The sequence below is a fragment of the Miniopterus natalensis genome, chromosome 20, assembly GCF_054644295.1.
Source record: "Miniopterus natalensis isolate mMinNat1 chromosome 20, mMinNat1.hap1, whole genome shotgun sequence".
NCBI classification, from domain to species: domain Eukaryota; kingdom Metazoa; phylum Chordata; class Mammalia; order Chiroptera; family Miniopteridae; genus Miniopterus; species Miniopterus natalensis.
Genome location: NC_142100.1, coordinates 24,495,947 through 24,521,540, shown reverse-complemented (window position 1 = coordinate 24,521,540; position 25,594 = coordinate 24,495,947). Strand labels below are relative to the sequence as shown.

The 25,594-nt window shown below is 41.6% G+C and overlaps 1 protein-coding gene across 3 annotated transcripts in view; it reads right to left on the bottom strand.

Moving 5' to 3' along the window:
* Positions 1-2,101: 2,101 nt before the first annotated feature.
* Positions 2,102-25,594, bottom strand: part of ATXN2 (ataxin 2) — a 58,215-nt gene continuing 34,722 nt past the window's right edge. The window contains exons 12-25 of one of the 3 annotated variants that reach the window (XM_087828533.1): positions 23,568-23,765; positions 22,764-22,871; positions 22,423-22,493; positions 21,185-21,489; positions 19,819-19,882; positions 19,107-19,259; positions 18,664-18,730; positions 16,262-16,446; positions 15,219-15,351; positions 11,493-11,546; positions 6,129-6,274; positions 5,318-5,545; positions 3,008-3,176; positions 2,102-2,225 (exon numbers count right to left, since the gene is read on the bottom strand). In XM_087828533.1, the coding sequence (XP_087684659.1) occupies positions 2,197-2,225; positions 3,008-3,176; positions 5,318-5,545; positions 6,129-6,274; positions 11,493-11,546; positions 15,219-15,351; positions 16,262-16,446; positions 18,664-18,730; positions 19,107-19,259; positions 19,819-19,882; positions 21,185-21,489; positions 22,423-22,493; positions 22,764-22,871; positions 23,568-23,765 (1,910 nt within the window). In that variant the 3' untranslated portion in view covers positions 2,102-2,196. The remainder of the gene's footprint in view (positions 2,226-3,007; positions 3,177-5,317; positions 5,546-6,128; positions 6,275-11,492; positions 11,547-15,218; positions 15,352-16,261; positions 16,447-18,663; positions 18,731-19,106; positions 19,260-19,818; positions 19,883-21,184; positions 21,490-22,422; positions 22,494-22,763; positions 22,872-23,567; positions 23,766-25,594) is intronic. The other 2 variants (XM_087828534.1, XM_087828535.1) reach the window with 2 other exon arrangements.

Sequence of the window (25,594 nt, the reverse complement as noted above, 5' to 3'; positions counted from 1 at the left end):
GAACCAGAGAACATGCACTATTTTAAACGTCTCTCTCAAAAGAGAAAGCTCATCACAGAACGTCAGTGCTGACAAGTCACTGGTGCAGGAACAGGGCCAAGTAGACAATGAGCCAGCATACCCTCTCCCTCCCCTCTGGGCCATGACACTTTCAGGCACGGCACCCACTTCTAAGCTCTCAGCAGATCCTCAGGTAGTGCCAGGAGGCAGCAAATGAACAGTGCTGACCCACTGGCTGCAAAGTACAAGCTCAGACTCTGACAGAGAACTAGAGTCACCCACCTCCAGGCCGCTTCAGAATAAAATGTTCAAGAAAAACATTTCCTTTCTAAACATATCCATGTTACCAGGACAGCTCAAACACATTCCAACAGGAAGCCCCGTCATGGCCTGGCAAGAAGGGACACTAAGACAGTGCCTCTCCCTTCTGCTCAAGCAGGTTGGGCTGGAGGAGAGGGAGCAGCAGGTCCCTGGGCTGCATGCCCTCACAGTGACCTGCTGGCTGCAGCCGGCCCACAGCATCTGCCACCTGCCCTCCAGGCCTGATGTGACTGCTGCTGGCGGCAAGAGGCCAAGCCAGCAGCCTCCACAGGGCCCAGGCTCTGAGTGCCAAGGGGGACAGTAGCATCACTATCTCTGCAGTTATCTCCAGCCACAGACAAGGGCAGTGGACTGCTTCCAGCACCATCACTTCCTCAATCTGACTTTAACGAACTTTTACAAACTAATAGTCACCAGCACCAAAGAATTAAGTCAACTAACCTGCCTTGAATTTTAGACCAGCAATCCATATGGCTTTATCTGGTATAAATCTTCTGCCTTTGATCATTTCTGGACCGTGTAGGAAAAAGGAATAGCAATCATTAAAATCTTAGACCAGAGGACACTGTCTGGCAAACTGTTATGTATTGTTTATGTACTGTACCAGTAACTTATTCTTGAACAATGCAAATTTTGCTATAATGTACAAATTGCTACATGTGAATTAAAAGAAAGTTTTCAGAATCTTGATTGGATGCCAACAATATTTAAAGACTCTATTACGACTATGGTCTAAAATCCTTGCCCTCCTCCCACAAGTCAGGGACACTGACAGATGCTGGCGTCTGCAGCATCAACTGCTCCGTGCGGCTCTCCTGAGTTTCTGGACCATTTTTCTCCTCCCCCCCCATCTTTTTTTAAAATGAATCTTTACTTTTTAATTACAAATGACATACTAGTTTCAGGTGTAGCTTTCTCACAGCTTTTTAAAAAGTGTCTCCTGCCCCCTACTGGTAACACAGACAAGATGCCTGAATCAGGACAGCTGACTAACACGTTTGGGTTCAGGAGGTATCGAAAAGGAAGCTTACAGATCCAGCGGCAGGCTGCGGACGTGGCCTTTCAGCGCTGCCCAACTCTGGCCAGCCTTCCTCCTTCCGGAGCAGAACTCTATCCACCAAAGAGAATATCTCAGTCGTGTCTTTTCCTAGAGAGACCTTGAACCAGAACTGAAGGTGAAGAAGAAAAATCATTTGACAACTAACCTTCCAGGACATTAAGAAAACACACTCCGCCCCTCTGCCTTGATATTAACTAGTGGCTTATAGAAACACACACTAACTGGGTATCAGTTTTTAAAACTTTTTTTATTTTTTAATTTTTTTTAAGTTTTTATTTTATATTATCTACAAAGTAAAAGTTTTTCCCTTAACTTAAAAGTTGAACCACTGTAGACAGTGATCACTTCATCAAACTTGATTTATAAATAATATTCCGTCAGTCTGACGGTAAGAATTTACTGAACCTTTGTCAAGTTTAGTAAAAGGGCGTTCCAAGTCTTGATTTTTTTTTTTTTTTTTTTTTTAGCAGTAATAGCAGCAAGAATCACTCTTGTTACTTTTGCTAGCTGATGTGTTTGTGACTTTTGAGGGTCATTAAAAATAAATAACTTCCAGTTTCAGCAAGCAGAGGGGTACCTGCGGGGCTCTGAAACAGCGTGTGGATTATGAACAGCCCCCAAGTTCCTAAATGCCTCTACTCGGTCCAATATCTTCCACTGCAATGAACTGTTAGCATTCCTATTGGATGTTACAAGAAATCAACATATATTTTTTAAAAACAAAATAAATGAAATTCTAGTTTTCTGTGCTTCCAGTTGGTAGAAGCAGTAGAAGGGAGGAGGGAATTTGGCCTTTCGGTTCCTCCAGGGCAGCCTTACAACTGCTGTTGGTGGTGGGCTTGTACTGTAAAAAAGAAAAGTGAATATTTAAACAGAAAACTGGCAACACCGCACATCAGCCTAGTGTCTGCAGCATATGACTGTAAACTATTCTTGTGCTAGCTGAGCAAGACTCAAGATTTAGTTCATCCCCCCCCCATCTGCACCAAAGGGGGGAAGGGGGGAGTAGAACAAACCAGTAAGACGTAAAACCACTTCAGATAAAACTCCCAGAAGACTTGTTGCTCATGGGGTAGAAAAACAGGCCGTAACATACCCCCTCCCCAAATATTAGCCAAGCACCGTACTGCTTTCGAGGAACACCATGGCAGCCATCGAGGATCAGCGCACAGTCAGGGCCTCTCCCTGTCAGGGCATAGGCTGGAGCTCGTGCTACACTCAACACCGACCCACACACAGCACTTTCTCATCAGCAGTCCTCTCCAGAGCTACAATCAAACTCGTGGTGGTGACCTGACCCCCCAAGCAGACTGCTGGGACGTGGGAAGGAAACGGCTGCCCTGCCCAGCCTCTCGTAACAAGGAAGGCCAACTGAGTCCTAGGCGGCATCACTCCACAGATGCTGCCGCTGCTGCTCACCAAGCCAGACCGGCACCAGCGGAACACACAGACGCGGCCCGGAGCCTCAGGCCCTGACCCTGGCTGAGCATCACAGTCCCTCCTGTGCACACTGACGGGTCTGCTAGTTCTCAGATGCGGGCTTGAAGCGCTGCCCTGCCTGCCATTCGACCTGTGCGAGCAGAATGCTTTGGGGTGCCCGGCGGCCCCTGCACACACACGCCTCACCTGAAGGGTGCGTCATATAGGGGAAATGCGCTGTTGTCGAGACTGGAATGGGCTGTAGTGCACTTTGAGCGAGGGCGGCCTGGGGACCGCCGGGTGGCTGTGTCGTCATTAGCATCATTGGCGCATGGGCAGTTGGATGAGAAGGAACCATTCCTGACTGTACATGAGCCTGAAACAGAGAGCTCTTTTACGGATACAGGCAACATCTCCACTTCAACAACATGTCAACTGTGCCTTTCGTGGGGCTGGGGCTCTCGGGAAAGGGCCCCAGTGGGCCCTCAGGGCCCCTTCTTTTCCCTGGGGATGCTCCCTAGTGGAACATAACTGACCTACAGACACTTTCACCCTTCATCAGCTCAATCCTGCGAGGCCAAGGGAGCAGGCACCCAGGAGCCTGGCAGAACCAGGGCTGCATGTCCGAGCCACCAAGACTCCTGATCACTGATTCTGTGTGTGGGGCAAAGATCAGACCCCGACCCCAAGGATGTGTGGCCAGCTTGGCAGGCGAGGTGCAACCCTGCTTCAGAACCTGGCTTCCACGTGGGGCCCAAAGCAGTTTTACAAGAATGTTCCTTTTGAACAGGGAAGCAGGTTGTTACGTAAGTGGAAACTGTCAGATCCTGTCCTAGGGATCACTCTCCCTGCTGGCCTCCCGCCCCGCCCCCCGCTCCTGCCTGCTCACCAGCACACCTCAGTGAAGGCTGAGCCAGGGCGGTGAGAAGAGGCTCGGGCAGCTCTGCTCTGCTAAAAGAGACGCCGACGGAGCAGCAGGAGGAGGAGGCTGCAGTGAAGGCTCCAGGGTGATGGGGGGCAGTAAGCAACAATCCAGGCCAGCCCAGGGTCCCAGTACTGAGCAACAGGGATTCAACCTGGTCTCACCGTCGAGTTGGGAAGGTTTTAGCCCAAACAGGCAGCTCCCAGCTCTGCAGGGATTGGGTAGGGCCAGGAAGAGCCGTTTTCCTGCCTCCCACACTGTGCACAGTTCCAGACCATAAAAGCCTTGAATCAAATGCTGTTTTCATTACCTTTCATATTCAAGTGGGCCCAGGGTGTATCTGGGCTTCCCTGTGTTAATCCATTTTGCTCTTTCAGCACAAAAACACAAAAGTGAGGTTTTAGGAACCCCAACCTCCATGTAAACTCACACACCTACGTAGCCACCAGCCTCTGCTAGACATCTACAGGACTCCGGCTCTCACGAGGCTCCTGATTCAGCCAACCACGCTGGCCCTCACCTGACCAAACCAGCTCCCTCCCCACCATCCAGAGTCCAGAGCAAACTGCCCACTGCCATGCACCACACTGCAAACTCCTGAGCTGTGGGCTCCATGACAAGGTCACCTGAGTTAGCACCCACTGAGGCGCATCGCCAGCCCCCACCACGCCAGAGCCGCGGTGGCACCGTCTGACATGAACTGGAGCTCAGCAAGGCAGTCTAGCTTAGACCTGCCTAAGAGCTGTATGAAAGCAGCAGAGATGACGTCAAGGACAGCCAATCACCCTCACAGCTCCGGGCGGGCCTCAGGACAGTGTCAGAGCCCAGCTTCGTGCAGCCCCTTCTCCTCATTCAGACAATCCACCCTGGCCCTGGACTGCACTGGACTTTTGTCAGAAGCTGATGCAGACAGCAACCACTGAGATAAAAACCACACCTCTCAACCTTTAGAAGATCACCCTGGAGGTGAGCTCCAAAGTGCACCCAGGGCTGCTCTGTAAGAAAATGAGACACCTGGGTGCTTTCAGCTCTCGTTACACTGCACCAGCCTTTTCAAGAAGTACAACATATGGTCAAAACGGATGTATGGAAAGCCAGAGAAAACGAGGAGGGATTTCTCTGGAATTCACGTGGCCAACATTCTAGCTGACAGGCCCAGGTACTCAGGGAGTTAAGATTTGTGAAGGTTCATCCTCTCTGCCACACACTTCATGTGTGCGCAGGCGTACGTGTGCAAAAGAGATTATATATATATATATGTAGACACTCACATATATATAATCAATGAAGCTATTTAAACATAGAAAGCAGACACAGGAAGGAAAGGACTGGGTTGCATTCCAGAGTCATAGATATTTATAGGGTCTCAGCTGGAAAACGTTAAAGGACTGACCAATCAGCAGCTTCACTGATCCATTACAAAACCACACAAACATCATTTAGGGCCAGATCACATGTATTTGAGCGGGAGTAAGGACACAGGCAGATCACACACAGGGCTTCCTAGCTTGGAGAGCATCCGGCTCTTTGCTGCTTATCTGATAACTTTCCTATGCTACTTGGTGGTGACAGAAAGATGGCTAAAGCTGATTTACCTGAGGTACGTGGGCCATGTGGGGTGGGTTGGTGTAGGCCGGCTGAACATGAGAAGGGTGAATCGTGAAGACGGTCTGTTGTGCTGCTGGGAAACTATTCTGTGGCGACTGCGTGTTGGAGGCAGGTGTCATGGATGGGGGGGTGGGCGCAAGCCCCGCGTGGTAGATGGCTGACTGCTGCTGCGGGCTGGCCAGATGGAGGGCCTGGGCGGCCTGGTGCTGATGGTGCTGCAAAGTGACAGAAAGAATGAAGAAAAACACTTTTTAAATGAAAAGCAGTCAAGGGTCACCCAGAACTGAGCCTTGTGCAAGAGAACAGGCTCCCCCTGGGCCCATGAAAGGTGGGGGCAACAGCAAGCGCGGGACAGACAGTGAGAGGGCAGGGGAGGGCTTATTCAGGGACCCTTCCTGGGGTACAAGCCCTCAACCAGGCAGGGGTGAAACAAGACCACTGCCCCAGGGAACTGACAGATGTCAGGGATCCTTAACCGCCTGTTAACAAATATGATTCAAGAAACTAACTAGAAAAATAACTCAGTAACATCAGGAATAAAAAAAAAATCCCTGAGCAAATTCCTCATCCTGTTAAATTTGATTTTTTAATGCTGATGTTTCCAAAACTTACGCAATCACCATATTCCTAATATGTCTCTTAATATGGCTTAAAACTGGCCTGGGGCAGCCTGCAGAGTGGTGCACTGGCCCCAGGAGGCAGGGCAGCCAGGTGTCCTGCTCACGAGTACCAGCCCCTGCCAGGCACGGAAGGGGATGCTTGGCCCTGGAGAGGAAGCAGGGATGCAGGTCTCCTCACCTGAACGGGGCTGGGCGCAGGGTGACTTCCACCATGCTGGCTTTGCTGCTGTCCGGTGGGGGTGGCCGAAGGCTGAGGATGTGGAGTATGTGGGTGCAGGGTAGCATTAGGGTGCGCGTACTGCTGAGCAAGGGAGCCAGTGGAAACTGGAGTGAAAGAAAAAGGAGTGTGTACAATGACGTGGTGACGCCAGCCGCTCCTCTATGCCTGTCAACTGAGCTCTCTCGATGTTCAGAGCCTAACTTACGCTGCTATCGATCTCTACATTTTACTCCATCTAAACCATCAATTTTCATGAAAAAAATAAATGTGAAGTTATTGCTTAACAATCAGACTAGCATTTTACTGATAACACAACTGTATACGTTATATTAAAATCTAATTAAGATTTACTCTTAAAACAGTCACTAGGTTTTCCTGAAAAGGTAACTTAATACAGGCAGAAACAACTCAATCTTTCACACACACACGCACACGCACACGCGCGCGAACGCACTGTAGCTCAAGGCCATCATCTGGCTAACCTCACCATGCTACTGCCCTGGAGCTGCGCAGTGTCCCATGGCACAGACTACCTCAGGCCTGGAGGTAAGGGGCTGGACAAGGAACGCGGCAAGGTCGAGGCTCCATCCTCAAGGCCAATGACCACAACGGTTTCTCGGTCACAGAAGCCCCATGGGCACTCCCCGTTCAAGGATCTCTCACCTTGCTTTATAAAAATCTAGTAAATAGAATTACCTAAACTATGTAGAAAATGAAGTCTCTTCAAAGATTCCGGACCGTTAGAAAGAATTTTACTAGTTAGAGCAACTTCAAAGGAAATAGAATGAGCCAGTTTAAGTAAAACCATGTTCATTAAAGATAAGAACCCAAAGCCAATTCTTTGTGAATCTCAGCACGGACCATACTTGGTATAAAACAGGGAGAGTAGATCTAGATGCATTTATTCACGTCTTTCCAAAAAGCGATTTGAGAATAAAAAGCGCAGTAAGATGGGTTAATTGCTTCTAGTGACTATCAACAGCACACTGATACAAGCAATGATGTAGCAATGAGCTGAGGACAGTGTTCTAGCAACCCGTGACTCCCAGCTTTCTCTCAAATTACTCCTAAAATCCCTGAGAAGCTAGCCCAAACATATACAGACATATAGGGGGGTAATGGGGAGAAGCAAGCACTGCTTTGGGATCAGGCACCCCAACTCCAGCAGTCTAACAGGCAAGGCTGTGAGGGCCACCAGAATAAAGAACTCTGGGTGAGTCCCATGTCAGTGTTATGCAGAGGGTTAGGCACACAAAGCAATTCTGCAACGCTTGACGTTGCAGGGCCAAAGGCCACCAACACTCTAGCCTAACTGTTTATGGCCCCAACTGCATATGTATCTTTAAAAGAGGGAAGGGCAAGGCAAAAAGCCAGTGCTAGGATCACCTGTGCATCCACTGCCAACGCCAGAGTGGGCATAATGCCCAGATCAGATTAAACAAAGAAAGCACTTTTGTTTATACATTGGGGAATTTGCCTAACTTATAAGAGTTAACATATTCTTTGGGTGTGTTTTTTTGTCTTTAAAAAGTTTTTCCTGTAATTATTTTTTAATTTAAGTATATAGTTGATATACAATATTTCTCTGGGTGCTTTCTTTAAGAAAAGCCAGTGACTGTTTTCTAGGAGCTAGGAAAAATACTCTGCTTTCATAGTTCCATGAGCCTATGAAAGCAGTCAGTGTCTGTCTTCTAACTTACGGGCTTATTAAAATTATGCCATGCTTTACCATCACGCTCGTTAACTTTCAGATCCCCTCCAATTGTCTAGGCACTGACTTGGTCTAAAAGATTTGACATAAACTTCGAATCTTTGTTATTGTAAAAATCTTACACTTATATTTTTCAAATTTATTTTTAAATAACGGAAAGAACTCCTGCAGCGAATGCTGATTAGGCACCACTATTCCATTGCCACAGAGTCCTACTGGAAAGTGATGTCCAGTCATTCGTGCTCCCTCATCTTCAAATCATGGGCATTAAAATGCTCCCTGGCTCCAAGCTTCTTAAATGGTTCATTTGCAGCAATACTAAATCTGGGGAAATTCCTGAATCCCAAATTCTATTTATGAGGTTTCATAGAATATAGGATCCCAGAGATCCTGTTTTTTAAAACTGTTTAAGAAATTTTTGGACTAAAAAGTTTTAAATTTCACTTTTAATTATCTTATAACCAAAGTATTAAGAAAATAAAAAGTAACAAAAAATAAAAAAATAAACTCTAGCATGACCATGAAGTTTCATAATTGTTATTCACCAATTAGAAGAATGTCAAAATCTTGAAATTACTTAAAGAAAATTAAAGATAAAATACATTTTATTATGCATTTTTAATTTATTATTTTTTAATTATTGATTTCAGAGAGAGGAGGAAGTGAGAGGGAGAGAGAGAGAAACATCAATGATGAGAATCATTGACTGGTTGCCACCTGCACGCCCCCTGCTGGGGATTGAACCCACAACCTGGGCATGTGCCCTGATTGGGAATCGAACTGCAATCTCCTGGATCCTAGGTTGATGCTCGACCGCTGAGCCACGCTGGCTGGGCTTACTATGCATTTTTAAGAGGCATCTCTGTGACGGTTTACCAGTATTTAAAGCCTATGGGATAAAGTAATTGAAGCTATACCTCGTTTACCTTCACAGTACGTATATACTTCCAGCTAGGCTTTTGTTTAAAAATCCCTCCTTCTCCCCCTTCCCTAAACGGCAACGTATTATAAGAAAAATAAAGCAGATGTAATCTATAGTTCATAAGCTGCAAATAAAACTGAAGGAAATTTAATTAGAATTATTTTCCTTTGTTCATCTTCTTGCTTAAAAGATACAAAGCAAGTACCTTTCCCAGGAACAACTTTTCTTCCTCAAATATGAAAACTGAGTTGCTAATTAATTCAATACTAATAAAAATATATAGGGTGTCCCAAAAAAATGCACACACACACACTTTGAATAATTATAAAGGCAATGCTTATTAAAATACATTTCATTTTCAAAACTGAGCCATCAGCTGTTACATGTTTTTGGGACACCCTGTAGTTTGGTTCCTTGAAAGGCCAGAAGGAGGAGACAAAAAAAGGAGGGACAGAATGAAAGTTAAAAGGCTGAGGGGCCCAGCCTGGGTGGCCCCAGGACTGGAGTGCTGCGTCCTACACCAGAAGGTTGTGGGTTTGACCTCGGTCATCAATGTTTCTCTCTCTCTCTCTCTCAAACCAATAAATAAACATACATATTCTTGGGTGAGGATTTAAAAAAAAAAAAAAAAAAAAGGCTGAGAGGGAAAAACCTTGGAAGGAAAGAAAAGAAACAAAAGGGAACAATCTAGAGTAAATGAAACAACTGAACAGAATCGGAGAAAAAGCAGCGGAGAGCAAAGGGCAGGCAGTTCTGAGCTTTACGAAGTTTATCATTTAGCTGCTCTTATTACACATGCTCGTTATTTAGCTAAAGATTTCAGACAGGTTAACAATAAAGTGAATTTTCTTCAACAGTTTGATTTAGCTACTCATCAGTTAAACACTTCTATTCATAAAACTTCAGCTGCCTTCATGAAACCTGAATTAGGTCAAGCAAGTCAAAGAAGTGTCCCTTTTTTGGGCCAGACCTGGTCCACGAGTTTCCTACTTGCTGTGTTCCTTGATATAAATGTTCAAAACTCCAAATACATGATTTTTCAAATCCTCCTAACACTAACCACATTCCAAAAATAGTTTACTAAGCCAGGATCTTACTGAAGCCAATTCAGTCCAGAAAGCCATGTGTTTAATTTGTAAGTAGGTTTTTTCGTTTTGACCTTGGATGCACAAGCTCTGAGAGATCACCAGCACTGCACAACTTTAAAAATGAAACAAAGCCAAACAAAATCTTCCAACTTTTAAATCTGCTGTTAAATTTAGAAAAAAGGAAGTGAAGGAAAGTTGAAAACTCTTTAAAAGGGGAGTAAAAGGCAACTAGACCAAACCATGACAAAATGGCTTAGAAAAGGGAGAGGGGAGTCTGAAGTGGCAAATTAATGACAAATAGCAGCCCCGCTGTTAGTTTCTTTTAACAAGTGCTGATGCTCCTTTTTAAGGGAAGTTGTGCAAGGGAATTAATGCTTAGGTGTGATGATTAAGGACCTTTAAGCTACTTACCAGGAAACTGGCTCCAAAACTAACAGAGACAGTAAGATGGTGAGGATAACTATATGTGAGACCTCAAACTGAGTAAATAATACAATTAATTGCTGGCACTGTCTTTTACATAGTACGTCACATACACAGTTTCCTTTAACAGTATAGACACAGCAAGACTCCTTTTTAAAGAGCATCTATTAAAGGATTAAATTTGTTAACATTTCCTAGCACCACACAGATAATATTTATACACTTATTTTTGGATACCAAGTCATGGCACAATTAATGAAAATTTAAGTCAAATATTTTCCAAAGGCTTTTTAAAATCTAGCATTTAGTAGATTCAGACATTGAGTCACTCTAAAATAATTCAAAATTTAGTCTCTAAAATAAAATTTTAATCCTTAATGTCCCCTAGAATATAGTATTTCACATAAAGTGACACATTACCAACATAAATTTTTAAAGGATTTCTGTAAGTCAGTACCGTTCCTATTCAAATATCAAAAGCCCATGACCAGATTTATTGAAAAATTGCCCTACAAATAGAGAAAACACACCTTACAGGTTCATTTCCAAAAGCTCTGCCCAGACTTCCTCCCTGTAGGAGCAATCATTTACCTTTCACTGGAGTGAGAGGGGCGGGTGCTGCCAAAGATAATCTCTGGTAGGTCATGCTTTCCTGCTTAAACTCAAGACATCCTGAGGTGTTGCTACCTAAATATTTTAAACCTTCAGTCATGCAAAGACTAAAAAGACAGACAGAAATGTTTCTCCCCTAGTTTTTCAACCCTCTTCAATTCAAAACTCTTGTAAGAATAAATTTCTTACCAGAATACTAAAAAACCCCCATTTTAAAGATTTTTTTTTTTAAGACTAAGTTTGTGGCTTGGTTAAAAAAAAAAAAAAAAAAAAGCTATTCAGAAGTTTTTCACACAAGGAAAATATTAGGCATTTCCAAAACAGTCACATGTTTGCTTGGTATGCAAAAATTAATTTCTCAAACAACTCAATTTTTTTACCCCAGCTTTCTTAGGCTGGGTTATATTTCCTTTTTAAAAACTCTGAATTAGTTACAGATACACATATTTTTAATAATTTTGTCTGGCACAAGGAAAATATTGCTCAACAAGTCTATTCCCTTAACATGTATTCTTTAAAAAGTGTTTTACTGTTCAATTAAAATTAGTATAAAAAACCCAACTCACTGGCAAAGTAGAAAGAAGGGCTTGTCTCCTTGTTGTATGGTAATTTGGGACATGCTGAATTTGGGAAATAGAAAGGTAAATTAGCCTTTTGAGGTCTGCATTTTCCTAATTTTCTGGAAAGGTTGACATATTTAGTGAATTCTTTATATTCATGCATAACTCATTCTTATTTTATAAGAGACGACAGCACTTTAAAGATCGCTACAAAGTTAAATATGATAGAGCTGAAGGCAGACACTTTCTTCTGTGCTGGGTGTCAAGTCTGCAGGCTAACTGCCTTAAATAACAGTAATAAAATTATTATCTAATAAACAGACCAACGTGGCATTCCACCAAACAACCTGATACCAAATAAAATAAAGTTTACCCAATTTAATTCAAAAGACAATTCCGCAAATCACTATTAATAGAATGTCATCATTCTGTAAGATGTTTATTAGGCCTCTGGTACTGGATCCAAACATTTAGAAACATAGTAACAGTAACGTTAAACATGGGTATGGTATCATTTCTTATTACAACGACTACATATAGGTGTGTGTTTAAATACAGTCGAAAAGGATATACACCAAAATGTTAACAGGTGTTTTCAGGTGGAGAGATAATAGGTGCATTTTAAGTTTTTTTGCCTGCTGTATTTTCTCATTTATCTGCATTAAACTACCAAAAACAAACCAAAAAAGGATTCTAGACCTAACTCTTCCTGATGGCTCTATGTAGAGGAAGCTTCATTAGTGCTATTTCTGAAAGGGAAAACACCGCCACCATAAAACAAAGCTGATGAATTAGAAAACTAGATGTTAAGGAAACAAAAAGTAACTTCTTAGGAGGGAGGGGCTGAGGCAATGATAAAAGTTAACATTAGGATCAGAGAGATGAAGTCTGTGATCAAAGTCCTCTCTAAGAGAGCTAGGGAGAGAACAGGGTCAGCAATCACTCAGAATGTACGTGTATCTCCTAACAACTGTTCAGTAATGTTAGCATATTTATATTAAATATACTAAAAATTTTAAAATAGCCTCTCAGTCATTACTGGTCCTTTCTAGTCTCAAAGCCTTTGCTACGACCATACCAACTAATGAATGACAAAAGGGTGACATAACTATCACTAACATCTGTTAACATTGTTTATATAAAAAGTTTTAAAAATCTAGAGAGGAGGTAGCTTAAAAATAAACCTCCACATAATCAAAATATTTGGTTCTTTTGGGAATACAAAATATAAAGTATTCAAAGGAGATGAGTATACAATTAGCATTTCTATGCAACAGTTTTGTCTTAGTTTAAAATAACATACTTAAAATTTGTCTGTATTTGACAATAATTAGGATTTAGAAGATCTAAAATAAATGAGTTACTGAAGAATTAATGAACTTGCTTTAGCAGATTAAATTATGGTTTATGACAGCAAAGAACAAAATAATTCCCTAGTGTTCTTTTGAATGTATGAAGTATCCAAGAGAACCTCAGTTAACAAGCAGCAATCATATGAAGTCCACAGCCTTGCCCTCACCAGCCTCATCGACAGGTATCCAGGAAATTCAACTTGTGTAAATTGCAGGAAAGTAGTTCAGGTTTGGTTGAGCCACTTTCTCCTGGCATTAAAGAACTGTCCATGCCCGGCCGACGCAGCTCAGCGGATGAGCATCGACCTAGGATCCAGGAGATCTTGGTTTGATTCCTGGTCAGGGCACAAGCCCAGGTTGTGCGCTCGATCCCCGGTAGGGGGCATGCAGGAGGCAGCCGATCAATGACTCTCTCATCATTGATGTTTCTATCTCTCCCTCTTTGAAATCAATAAAGATATTAAAAAAAACACACAACAAAAACTGCCGCTGATATCTAGTATATTAAGTCTAGTGTTTTGTTTTGTTTTGTTTTGTTTGCAGTATTTCCTATTTACCAGTACTTGAATGGACTTCAGGGTTCAAGGCCAAGTGTTTCTCAAATGAAATGTTCTGGGGAGGTAGTTATAAAAACCACTAGGGCCCCAAATAACAGTATTTATTGTGCAGGCCGTTTCGAACCAATGAGGCTGTTTCAAACCAATGAACACCCATCCCAAAGTCAGAGCCAGATGCTGGCACTGAGGAGAAAGATCCTGCTCAACATTACAGTATCACTACAAAGTCTCAAAATCACGGGCGCAAAACAGCTAGCTTCTAAAAGCAATGGAAACTTTAGCTCAAAGTCTCAGGTCTTATTCCAAGAGGAGTGTGCCAGAAAAAGGAAGGGAAGAAATGTCTTTTTCCCATTTGTTAAATCATGATGTATTCACCAGAAATATAAAACAATCACCATGAACTTTTCACCTAAGCCTTTAACAAACTGGAAAATTGTTGAAATGTATACAAATTGCATAAAAGCCAATGTGAGAAATCAATGGTGCCTTTTCATACATCCTCAGTCCTGGTTAAAACAACGAAAGGCAAGCCAATGACAGGAGATCACAACAAAAAATCACACTTCAAATCAGTCTGGCGGTATATTTTTCAATTAAATTATGGATGGGCTTCTTGAAAGAAATGTAGCAATTACATCATTTTTATTTAAAGTGCATAATCCACAATAGAAAGTTTTAAGTGATAATGTAGAAAAAGTAAAATCAGACATCTGCACATTATAAAAATAACACCTTTAACCGTGTCAGGTCAGTGACCCTGTGCAACAGGAGCCGCCTCCAGGGAGAAAGCATAGCGCTGGGCTACGAGTGACAAGAAAGCTTCCTGTAAAGTTAAAAAATGAAAATCTTTACATTCTCAAGTCATTCAAAGACTTGAAAAAGGTTTAAAAAATGAAACGTCCATGTGGTTACATGTAATTGTAAGTTCACTGCTGTGGCGTTCTTTTCTATTGCATGAAGAAACTGAAATCTTTCCTGCACTCCCAAAGCTGGACATGCCAAAACCTCAGAAAGGCCCAAGACAAAACCTACATCTTACTAAAACTGGCACTAAAGATGGGAAAACATCTTTACTAAAACATAAAGGTGGGAAAACCCATTAATTCTATATTACACAGATGTAAGTGGAAATCTGTTTAAAATTCTCAGCATTGAAAACTGTATTATTTTAGAACTTTAGGTAGCTGCTAAATTGGCCTGTACAAAGTTCTCCAGCTATGAAACTACGACGATAATTTTTGCTTATTAGTAATTACTCTTACGTATATTTAATTTTACATAGAAAACTTATTTTCATTTTACTACTGTTTCTATTGATTATATTTAAAGTGTAAATGTCTAAAGCGGATCTAATATTACACAATTTTGACCACTCAAAATACAGCATGACATGATAGCGTTATAACAAACAGCAATAAACGCACGTAAAGCCAGTGACCCCGAAGCAGGAGGTGAGGAGCGCTGGGAGGAGCGCTTGCTGTGGTGAAACTTCCTTGCGTGCCTTACGCAGGACATGCCAAATGACAGCACTGCGGAGGAAGGGGAGAAAGACACCTTTCTCCACAGAAGACGCTTTCTGACACACACTGTTATGCTCAGTTAACGGGGAGATGTTTGAACAGAGGAATTTCAGGAAAAGAAGGAGAAATAACCGGCCAAGTCTTAAGCAGGTAAGAGATAGAAATGGGTCCATCTTTTCTTTAGATTCTTGACCCTCAATGTCATTCAAAGGCCACGTTATTCTCAAACAGTATATTTTCAGAGCTTTAAAACACAGTTTTAAATAGTCACACACTGAGAAAGATAGACAAAGTGCTTCCTACCATACATCGCGTGCGTCTGCTCGTGAGCCCCGTACTGAGCCGCGGAAGACGACACAAGGCCGGGCTGGGCGTGTGCTGCGGGTGCCATCATCCTGGCATTGCCCTGAATCACAGGGCTGTAGACATGAGGGTGCTGCATCCAGAGACAAAAACAAAGACAAACATCAAGCAGATGCATTCAAGCAGAGTTTAGTTAGACGTCTTAATGCCACGGTGTCCGGATTTCCAAAAACAACTGAAAAATCTAGAACTTTTCTGGGCTATTTCTTTTGAAATAATTAAAATAATCAACAACCTTCCAATATACATTAAAAGTCCCCACCCAGTGATCCCACTTCTAGGAATATATCCTAAGGAACCTCAAACACCAATTGCAAAGAACCTACGCACCCCTATGTTCATAGCAGCACAATTTACAATGGCTAAGATTTGGAAACAGCCCAAGTGCCCATCAGGAGATGAGTGGCACATTTACACCATGGAATACTATGCAGCTGTAAAGAGGAAGGACCTTTTAGCCTTTGGCACAGCATGGAGAGAACTAGAAAGTATTATGCTAAGTGAAATAAGCCAGGCAGAGAAAGACAAGTACCAAATGATCTTACTTATATGTGGAATATAATAAACAAAATAAACTGATGAACATAGTGGATCCAGAGACATAGAAGCTTGGAACAAACTGAGGGATCTCAGAGGAAAGGCGGGGAGGGATGTGGGTGGGGAGAGATTAATCAGGGAACTTGAATGTTTATGGGCATGGCCCATGGATGCGGACATCGGTGTGGGGAGGGCTTGGGGGTGGGATGGATGTGGGGTAGAGGGGATCAAGGGGGGACATCAGTAATGATCTCAACAATAAACGTAAAGAAACATTAAAAAATAAACACAGTAATTGAGTTTTTTGCAAAAAAAAAAAAAAAAAAAAGCCACAGCATAATAAAAAGCACCAGATGTAACGGAAAACCCCTTGACCATAGTAAAAGTTAAAATCAGAAGTTATTTAAATGGAACAAAAACTATGGGTTAGGTCCTGTCAGCCTTACCTGTGACTGGTAATGTGGCACGTGCTGAACAAGAGGCTGGTTTGGAAACTGCTGAGGACTATAGGCAACGTACTGTGTGGAGTAAGCTGGTGGGGTAGCCACGATCGGGGGGCCTGCTGCCGAGGCGGGGTGCATCATGGTGCTCTGATGATGCTGGTCTTGCCGCTGCTGGGGCATATTTGGTACTGCAGGAAAGGTAACAGCGTAAAAAACCAGCATCTTCATGGCACAAAATACACGGACACGTCCACAAGGCTCTGCAGGACTTGGCCCTCCTGCTTGCCTCTCTGGTGCCAGGCTATTACCGCCCCCACCACCACCACTTCAGTCACTCTGGGTCATTTTCCCACCACCCATGCTGTTCCTCAGCCCCAAACACTGATCCCCCAACTCCCAGCTTTGGCAATTCAGCTTGAAAGCAACTTCCTTAGAGAGAGCCTCTATGATGAACCCCCAAACATGACCACACTATGAGACATTTCCTTCATACTACTTCTTAGAGAATCCCTGTTTTATAATACCACTCGCTAGAGAAGGGCACTGGATTTATTCAAAGAAAAACTAACATACAACAAAAAAGCCAAAATAGACCCAACACTAATCTTAACTCCATCTCTCTTAATTTCCCACCACTGTGTTCTCCAACAACTTCTTGCTCTCCCAAACACAGAAATCACATGCTGTCATGTAGGTTTCCAAGTAATAGCTCTTTTAAAAAATTACTTTGTCTTTTATTATTCCACACAGATATCTACCTCTGGTCGTCCCCCCATTAAAGCTCCAATTAAGATTTTTGCTCGCCCGGCCAGGCGTGGCTCAGTGGTTGAGCACCAACCTAGGATCCAGGAGATCGGGGTTCGATTCCCGGTCAGGGCACATGCCAGGGTTGCAGGCTAGGCAGCCGATCAATGACTCTCTCATCATTGATGTTTCTATCTCTCTCTCTTCCCTCCTCCTTTCCTCTCTCTGAAATCAATAAGCATATGTTTAAAAAAAAAAAAAAAAAAAAAAGATTTTTGCTCAAATGTCATTTTCTCTATATGCCCTTCCCGTTCCCCTAGAAGAGCTGGCTGCAAGCTGTGTGTGCCCTTTCGTCACATCTGTTACCGCACTGACTGTTCTGTAATGGGTTTATGGTGCGATGCTAAACAAGCCACTTGGGGAAAGGAGTCATAACCACTGCTTACAACAGGTACGAGGCACAAAAAGGTATAACTTGGTATGTTCATAAAATCATCAGAACTATTTACAAAAGTAGCTGCTAGTTTAGAGACAGAATATGGTTTTTATTTTAAATATCTGAATTTTTTTTTGCTAAAAATGTAGTAACTGTTGCTAAAATTTAGTAGGAAAACCAGTTATATGTTTTATCTATTTAGAAAAACAAACTTGAAAACAGAAGAGATCAATACATTAACATTTTTCTGAATTTAATCTTGAGATTCCCCAGATCAAAAAAGCATCTGATATGTTTATTGATTTCAGAGAGAGGGGAAGGGAGAAAGAGACAGATGTGAGAAAGACACAGCGACAGGTTGCCTTCCGCACACACCCAGTCCAGGGGGCAGGGAGCGAACCTGCAACCCAGGCACATGCCCTTGACCAGGAATCGAACCCGAGACTGTTTGGTGTGCGGGCCGCTGCTCTAACCACTGCGCCACACCAGCCATGGCGAGAAATGTCTTTTATACAAATCATTCAACTTTCTATTGTTTTTTTCTATGAAGACTCTTTCATCAACAAGTATATAATACTAGATTATACAACTACATTATAAAACCCTTATTTTAATTTTTTTCATTGAATTTATTGGGGTGATAATAAAATTTTATACATTTTAAGGCTATAATTCTATGATACATCACCTGTATATTGCATTGTGTTCACCACCCCAGATCAAGTCTCCTTCCATCGCCATTTATCCCCCGCTGCCTTCTTCTACCTCCACCCACCCCTTTCCCTCTGGTATCACCACACTGTTGTCTGTCTCTGAGGTAAAACACTCATTTTAAAGACGGGGAAACACCCCTCTAGAGGGATTTTGATGGAATCTAAAATAAGCTGCCCTCTGCTTTAAAAGAAATTCAGGATTTGGGGGGGAAATTATATGTTAGTATAAAGTAAGAATGTCAGGAACCTTGGTAGATTAATTTAGCAAACCCTCTTTTCAAATTTAACATTGAAAACGTCAAAAATCAGTTGTTTTTTTTAAGATCCTGAATACTCACAACTGATGAGTATTTCTCCTCCTGTTTTGTTCATGAAAAATGCATCTGAATACCTTATGTAATGTCGGTCATCAAAGTCAAAGCTGAACCGCAAGTGTCTCTTCACTATAAACTGCGTTACTTAATTCATGCAGCATGCAGACTACAAGCAAACACAGGCAGGAATATTCTCACCTTTACCTGCTCTATAGGTCTTGGCTTGGTTCACTGGCATGGGCGTCATAGGTATAGGGTACAAAGGCTTGAGAGGTTAAAAAAAAGAAGGAAGGTTAGGCTCTCAAAACAACAGGAACCCATTTTACCTCTCTCTCAGCTGTATATTGCTAGTGAGCTGGCTCTGAAGTTTCCTGATTTTCTATGAATCATTAAAAAACAAAATCACACCCACAACTAGAAGGACAAACCCCAAACTACAGTAAATCTAAACCATCTTTCCCATCAGAAACTCTCTCAGATTTAGGTCCTTACACCAACCACACACCACACCCCTGCACGTCTCCCCTGTCCGAACACTTGTTACGCCATTGCCGCCTCCAGTCTCTGTGCACCCGCAGAGCCCTCGGTGTCCAAAGCAAATAAGCATGGGGAGCAAAGGAGCGTTAGGTTCTATGACTTACTTGCACGCCTGGGCTCACAGGGACTGGATACATCATATTTGGTGCAAAACAAACGGGCTGAGTATAAACTGGGGTTGGCTGCTGATGGCCCACCATAGATGGGCTAGGCTGTGCTTGAGGACGAGGCGAAGTTGGGGTGGTAGAAGGCTTTGGCTACAAAAACAAAAACCAACTCTCGTAAGGTGAAACGCTATTACTCCAACTTGAAGACTGATTTTCCCCATCTTTTAATTTTAAGTTTTAATGAAAAGACTTATAGAATATAAATTTCACAGGTTTTAAATAAAAGAAAAAACACTTTGGTAGAAAGTTAAAGTCAAGTTTCACTAATTATTCAATAATACTATTAAAAATAGTAGCAGTGACTTAAGAAACTGGAGAAAGTGTTTTAAAATATTTTTTAAAAGAAATCTATTTCCTTATAAATTCAGTAAAATAGTAACAGTATATCTATGAACCTGAGAGCTGTCTTCAAATTCTGAGTAAAAAGTCTGAAAGATTTGCCCGACAGTATCTACTGATGACAAAACAAAGATCTTTCTTCTGGCTCAAAAATATTCATTAATGACCATAAGAAAAGGGACTTAAACCAAAGTTGTTTTAGCATACTATAATTGAATTTAGATGTCAGGTATGAGAAAAGAAATATTACTAATAGGAATAAATCCATTTTTTTAAAGGTTAGATGACTTCAAAGAGGAAATAAATTTACCTGAGAAAAAGACCGAGGGTTGAACTCCTTTGCATTGGGATTCAATGTTGATTTCCTCACTTGCCTAAACCAGAACACACAGGCCAGTGAAATCTGCATGGAATTTACGTGTCTCTAAAGTCTTATACTCGACACTCTTGTTTTTTTTTTTAATTGCTAAACATGTATTACATATTTAAACAATTCTCCCTAAAAGATCATTAATCCACCTCATTAAGACACACAGAGCCCTGGTTGGGTGGCTTGGCTGGAGCGTCCTCCTACGGACCAGAAACTGTGGGCCCCATTCCCAGTCAGGGCACATAACTAGGTTGCGGGTTCAACTGCAGGTCGAGGTGCATATGGAAGTAACCGATCGATGTTTCTCACATGGATATTTGTCGTCGTCCCCCCCCCCCCCCCCGCCCCCCAAGAATCAGTGGACACATACCCTCAGATGAGGATTGGCATTAAACAAGACACACACACAGACGCGTGTATACCACTCCTTAACCTGGTCAAGGCTGGCCAAAACAGGACGACTTTTTTTTAAAGTATGATATATAATGTCTCTCTCAAAGGCAATCAACAAATACTTTAACTGAAACGACAGTAGTAGCCCCTTATAAAACATCCTGGAACTCAATCCTTAATATACCAATTCCCTAGCATGCACTATTTTTTAATGTGGCAAAGCATTTCCTACATGACATACCACAGGAAAACATATTACTAATAAAATCTTTTTTGCCTTACATCAAGAATAAGCACCCCAACTTATCAATAAGCTGCATTCCAAAAGTTCAGCTGTAACTGTGTTGTAGGGAACCCAGAACAAATAAGTCCACGGTGCTTAAGTTAGGCTCTGAGGCTAGGCCTTACAAGTCCATTTAATTGATAATCCATATATTGGACGTGCCAAATTAAGTCTACCTTAACGCATCTAACCATCAGCTACAACACAGTTTCTGATGGACCACTTATCCGAGCAGGGCCCCAGAGACCCCTCTTGCTGGCAGTGGCAGTTCTTCCCGCTGGCAGCACAGCCAGGGGATGGCTTCTGACAAGCATACAGGGGATAAAGGTCCAACAGCCAGTAAGTTTCCAACTCCCTGTACATTTACAGAAAAGCTGTTCTTAATTTATGCCTAGATTTGTTTTTGTTTGTTTTTTGCCAACAGATGCAAAAATGGGGGAGAAGGGAAGAGTCCAGGATGCAATGACCTAATTTACTTAAGATGCCCTTTGTTTAGACAAGTTGGTTGTCATCTGAGAGCTACTTATGAAAGAGCGCACCGTCCAGGTTAAGTTCTCGAGCTGGGGAGCCCTGGACACCTCAAGGAAGGTCAGCACATGACAGGGCGTGATACGTGACAGGTGTACTCACTCAGCTGCGTCTCTTTTCTCCTCTTTCTCCTCTTTGTCCTGTTTGCATCCCGGGCTGGAGGTCTGAACCCCTTGGGATGTGACCTCAGGCCCCCTCTTGTGCTCTGTATTAGTGAGGATTGAGGGGGAAATGCTGGGGCTGTTCGGCTTGCTGCTGCCACTGGTGCAGTTGCTGCTGCTATTTTCAAGGAAAGAATCCTTAGCATTTGGTTCAATTTTGTCCTTGATCAAATCTCTTGATTTCTCTCCCTCTCTACTTTTGTTTAGCAGTTGATCCATAGATTCAGAAGTAGAACTTGGCTGTAACTAAATAAAGGAAATAATTATACTCAAATAGTTTAAGTAACTCTAGTAATCAATTTTCTCCATGAGCACAAACACATATGAAATATTACCTGTAAGCATGAAATACACTGAATAAGGCTGTTTCATACTGTAAGAGTAATGTCTTTATCAGTAACAGGATATCTATACAACACAACCTAGTCACCTACGCACTCAAAGGAGGCTTTTGTTCCTATGAAGGTAAACATATCTACAGTACTCACTATGGGCTGGACACTGCTCTAAACTATATACAAACTCAGTCAGTAGTTACAACAGCCTTATTTGATATAGATGATGTTACTATCATCTTACAAAAGGGAAAACTAAGACCCAATTCATGCTTTTCAGCATTCTGCCACATTTCCTATCTGTAGAATTTTAGGACGATCTCTTGAGTGGGTCTCAAAATATACATTGACATGCACAGTAGTATATTAGCAAATATTGTGCAAAAGAATGAAACAGTTATTCAGGCAAGATTAGAGTATGTTCAGCAAGCCTATCAAAGATTTCTACCACAAGAAATCTGTGCACAAAATGTAAATGTGCAGCTACATCAGAACCCCAGGGTACAGGATATCTTCTATTCACATCGGATAATCAACTCCTAGCCTTGCTCTGCTCTTTAGCGAATAAAGTAACCAAATGAATCCCAAATAATAATTTATGTTAGAGTAGCTTCCAATATCAAAGTTATATTCCCTTTCACTTTGTATCTGTATTATTCTCATCAAATCTCCTGACTTTATCACCCTCCGTAAAGCACAGGCAGACAACTTTACCAACGCTTAGCTTCCCATGCACACGGTTCAATGCCTAGTGGTTGTTCATAACCCATGTTTCTTTAAAGAGATAACAAAAATCTTAATGATGTTTAATATTTACTTTTTAACATTCTAATGCAACACTTACCCTAAAATCATTCTTAAATTTCTTTAAATCATCAATCTGTTTTCTATGCTCGGAAACAATTGGTGATATACCTGTAAAATTAATAACTATTAGGTACAAATTTATTTCTAATCTTTAACTTAAATTTCTTTTAGGATGGGATGTTAGAAATGAAAATAAGTTCTATCAAAACAATAAAAATTTTAACATATTAATTATAGACTTTGCATTTGTCACATGCATTTAAATATGCACAATACTAAGAAAAAGTGTTGACCAAGAACACTCTATATTGGGCATGTGATCAGATATCCTCCTTCCTATTTCTACAGTTTTAGCTAAAGAATTTTTAAAGCTCTAACCTTTATTTTCAACTTTTGAGAAGCCAGGTGATGTCTCATTGGGCTTCATGTTTTCTTTACTCCCTGCAGGAGAGTTCTGCCTCTGATCGTGAAGCCTGGAATCCTTAGCTAGAAAATAATTTTTTTAAAAATTCAAAGTTAGATAGAAGTTAGAAAAGTAAAATGGGAAAATATGCAACAATTTTTGTCTCCTACTTTTTTAGAAAAGAATATTTCCATTTAAAGAGGCTTTTCTCCTCTGCAGGCATATGAAACAGCAATAATTTTATTTTATATTATTATTTACTACTCAAGAATGGTAACCCTCTTAACAAGACATTCAAAAATAACATGAGCCCGGCCGGGCATGGCTCAGTGGTTGAGCGTCGACCTGGGATCCAGGCAATCAGGGTTCGATTCCTGGTCAGGGCACATGCCCGGGTTGTGGGCTTGATCAATGACTCTCTCATCATTGATGTTTCTCTCTCTCTCTCCCCCTCTCCTTTCCTCTCTCTGAAATCAATAAAGATATATTTTAAAAATAAAAATAACATGAAATTAGCAGTACTACTTCAACAGCTAACTTCATTTACATAAAATTTTAAATGTGCACCCAAATACCTACCCTTGAATAAAACACAGCATTTTTCATATAATGTTCAGCCTGTAATGGTGGTGGTGATTTTAGAGTGACACCTATCTTGTCTCAGAAATCCAATTTCTAACTTCATTTAAAATACTGCCTTTAGAATTAATGTATTCAGTTAGAAGGGAAAACTACAGCTGCACTGAACCACCACGGAACTGGAAGCCCTTCTTACGTACCCTCAGTAGATGGGGTAACAGCTCTGTTGGATGCAGGACTGGCAGGTGTAGGAGATGCAGCTGGAACAGGCATCACAACAGCTTCCGCCGGAATGATCCCAGCTTGGGGGGAAGCAAGAACTGGTCCACTAGGAGTATTTCCAATACTGGTTTGTCTGGGAGACCTGGGTCTGTGAGTTTTGGGGGATAATCTTGGAACTAAAAAAAAAAGAAAAGTTACCCATTACATTCTCAGCTCAAATGTCACCTCCTCAAAGAGGCTTCTCTGAAGATCTAGGTAAGAACAGTCCTACCCAACCCCATTCCCAATTCCTCTTTATCCCTCACCGTTTTTCTTTTCCAAAGTTTTAGGAATAGTGTTGGTGACTGAGACTACACTGACCTAAGCAGAACTGTAGTTTTCCCTTCTAACTCAATGTTAATTCTAAAGGCAGTATTTTAAATGAAGTTAGAAATTGGATTTCTAAGGCAAGATAAAAAATAAAGATGCCTGGCTGGGCGTGGCTCAGCGGTTGAGCATCATCTAGAATCCAGGAGGTAGAGGTTTAATCCTGGTCAGGGCACATGCCTGGGTTGTGGGCTCGATCCTCAGCAGGGGGCCTGCAGGAGGCAGCCGGTCAATGACTCTCATCATTGATGTTTCTATCCCTCTCTCTCCCTCTCCCTTCCTCTCTCTGAAATCAATAAAGACATATTTTAAAAAATAAATTAATAAAATAAAATAAAGATAGCAATACTCTCTACTAAGAAGTGAGATGCTTTCTTTAAAAAAGGTATGTGGGGGGATCCCTAAGTAGGCTTATACATTTCTCCTTCCGACATGAATTCAGACACCTTTCAGCAGCTCGTGGCTAACTGTACATGCTCTTTCTTGCCACGTCAATATCTTCTGCTGTAACTAAGGAAGTCGGGGATCCAATTTAGCCAAGAGGGGAAGAGTATCTAACAGGTTTCTTATTCCATTATAAACCCATCTGTAGAGCTCGGAGTCAAAGATTTAGAGAAAATGGTTCAATTTGCTTCACATTAGTGGTTCTTTACTTTTAACATACAAGGGTCAGGGAGAGAAATTATTCTTCAACACCTGCCATTCTTCTAATTATAAAGAACAAATTTGTTAACTGTTCTGTATGTATTTCTAACAACTATGTTTTCACTCTTTCGCTCCTATAATCATGTTTTAGCCTCAAAGTTCATTTCCAGATCATCTGAATGTGTCGAGTGATTGATGGCAGAAAGGAAGAAACACAATTTTTAGAAATTCTGTTCTGTTAATTGAATGGTTATTTCCTTATAATTAAAGACCAAAGAAGAAAACAGAAAGTGCAAAGGAATTTACAAGATAATTACACATTCATGAGCTGAGCGGTGTGTATCAACTGAAGACATTTACCAGAGCTGGGTATATTTCTGTTTGTTAAGCTTAAAGATACTTTTTCTTTTAAAGGTTCAATGCACTGATAAATTGTGACCAAAACCGCAATCACTGCATACTTTAACTCTCCAGTTATCATGACAGCAAAACTGACGTAGAAAGAGCAGCCTTAGTTTAATTATAAGATCTAGTAAAAGTGTATTTTTTATACTTTTACAGCTGCTGTCAGCACATTCTGTAGGCTAGTCACAGATAAAACTTGGGGCCCTCCTATGTGTTTGATATTCCTTGTAAGGGAAATACAGTCAGGGATTAGTGCCATATACAGATGCTACAGAAACACATACCACTGTAAGCCCAAAATAAATGTATGTGGAATGAATCAAGCTGCTATGAAGATAGGAAATATGGTCCCTCCAAACAGTGCTACATTCTGTATCTGACTTATATTTCAGTGGTACTTTAAATATAAAAGGTATAATCATACTTATGAGTAGCACATGAATCTCACCACAAGTCCATAAATAGAGGGCTAGGCAAAAATTATTTTACACACTGAGAAAATGAAATTCAGAATGATCGCAAGGTTTGCTCTAACATATGGTGAGAGTAAGTTGTGGAGCCCAGAATAAAAATATACATTTTTCAATTT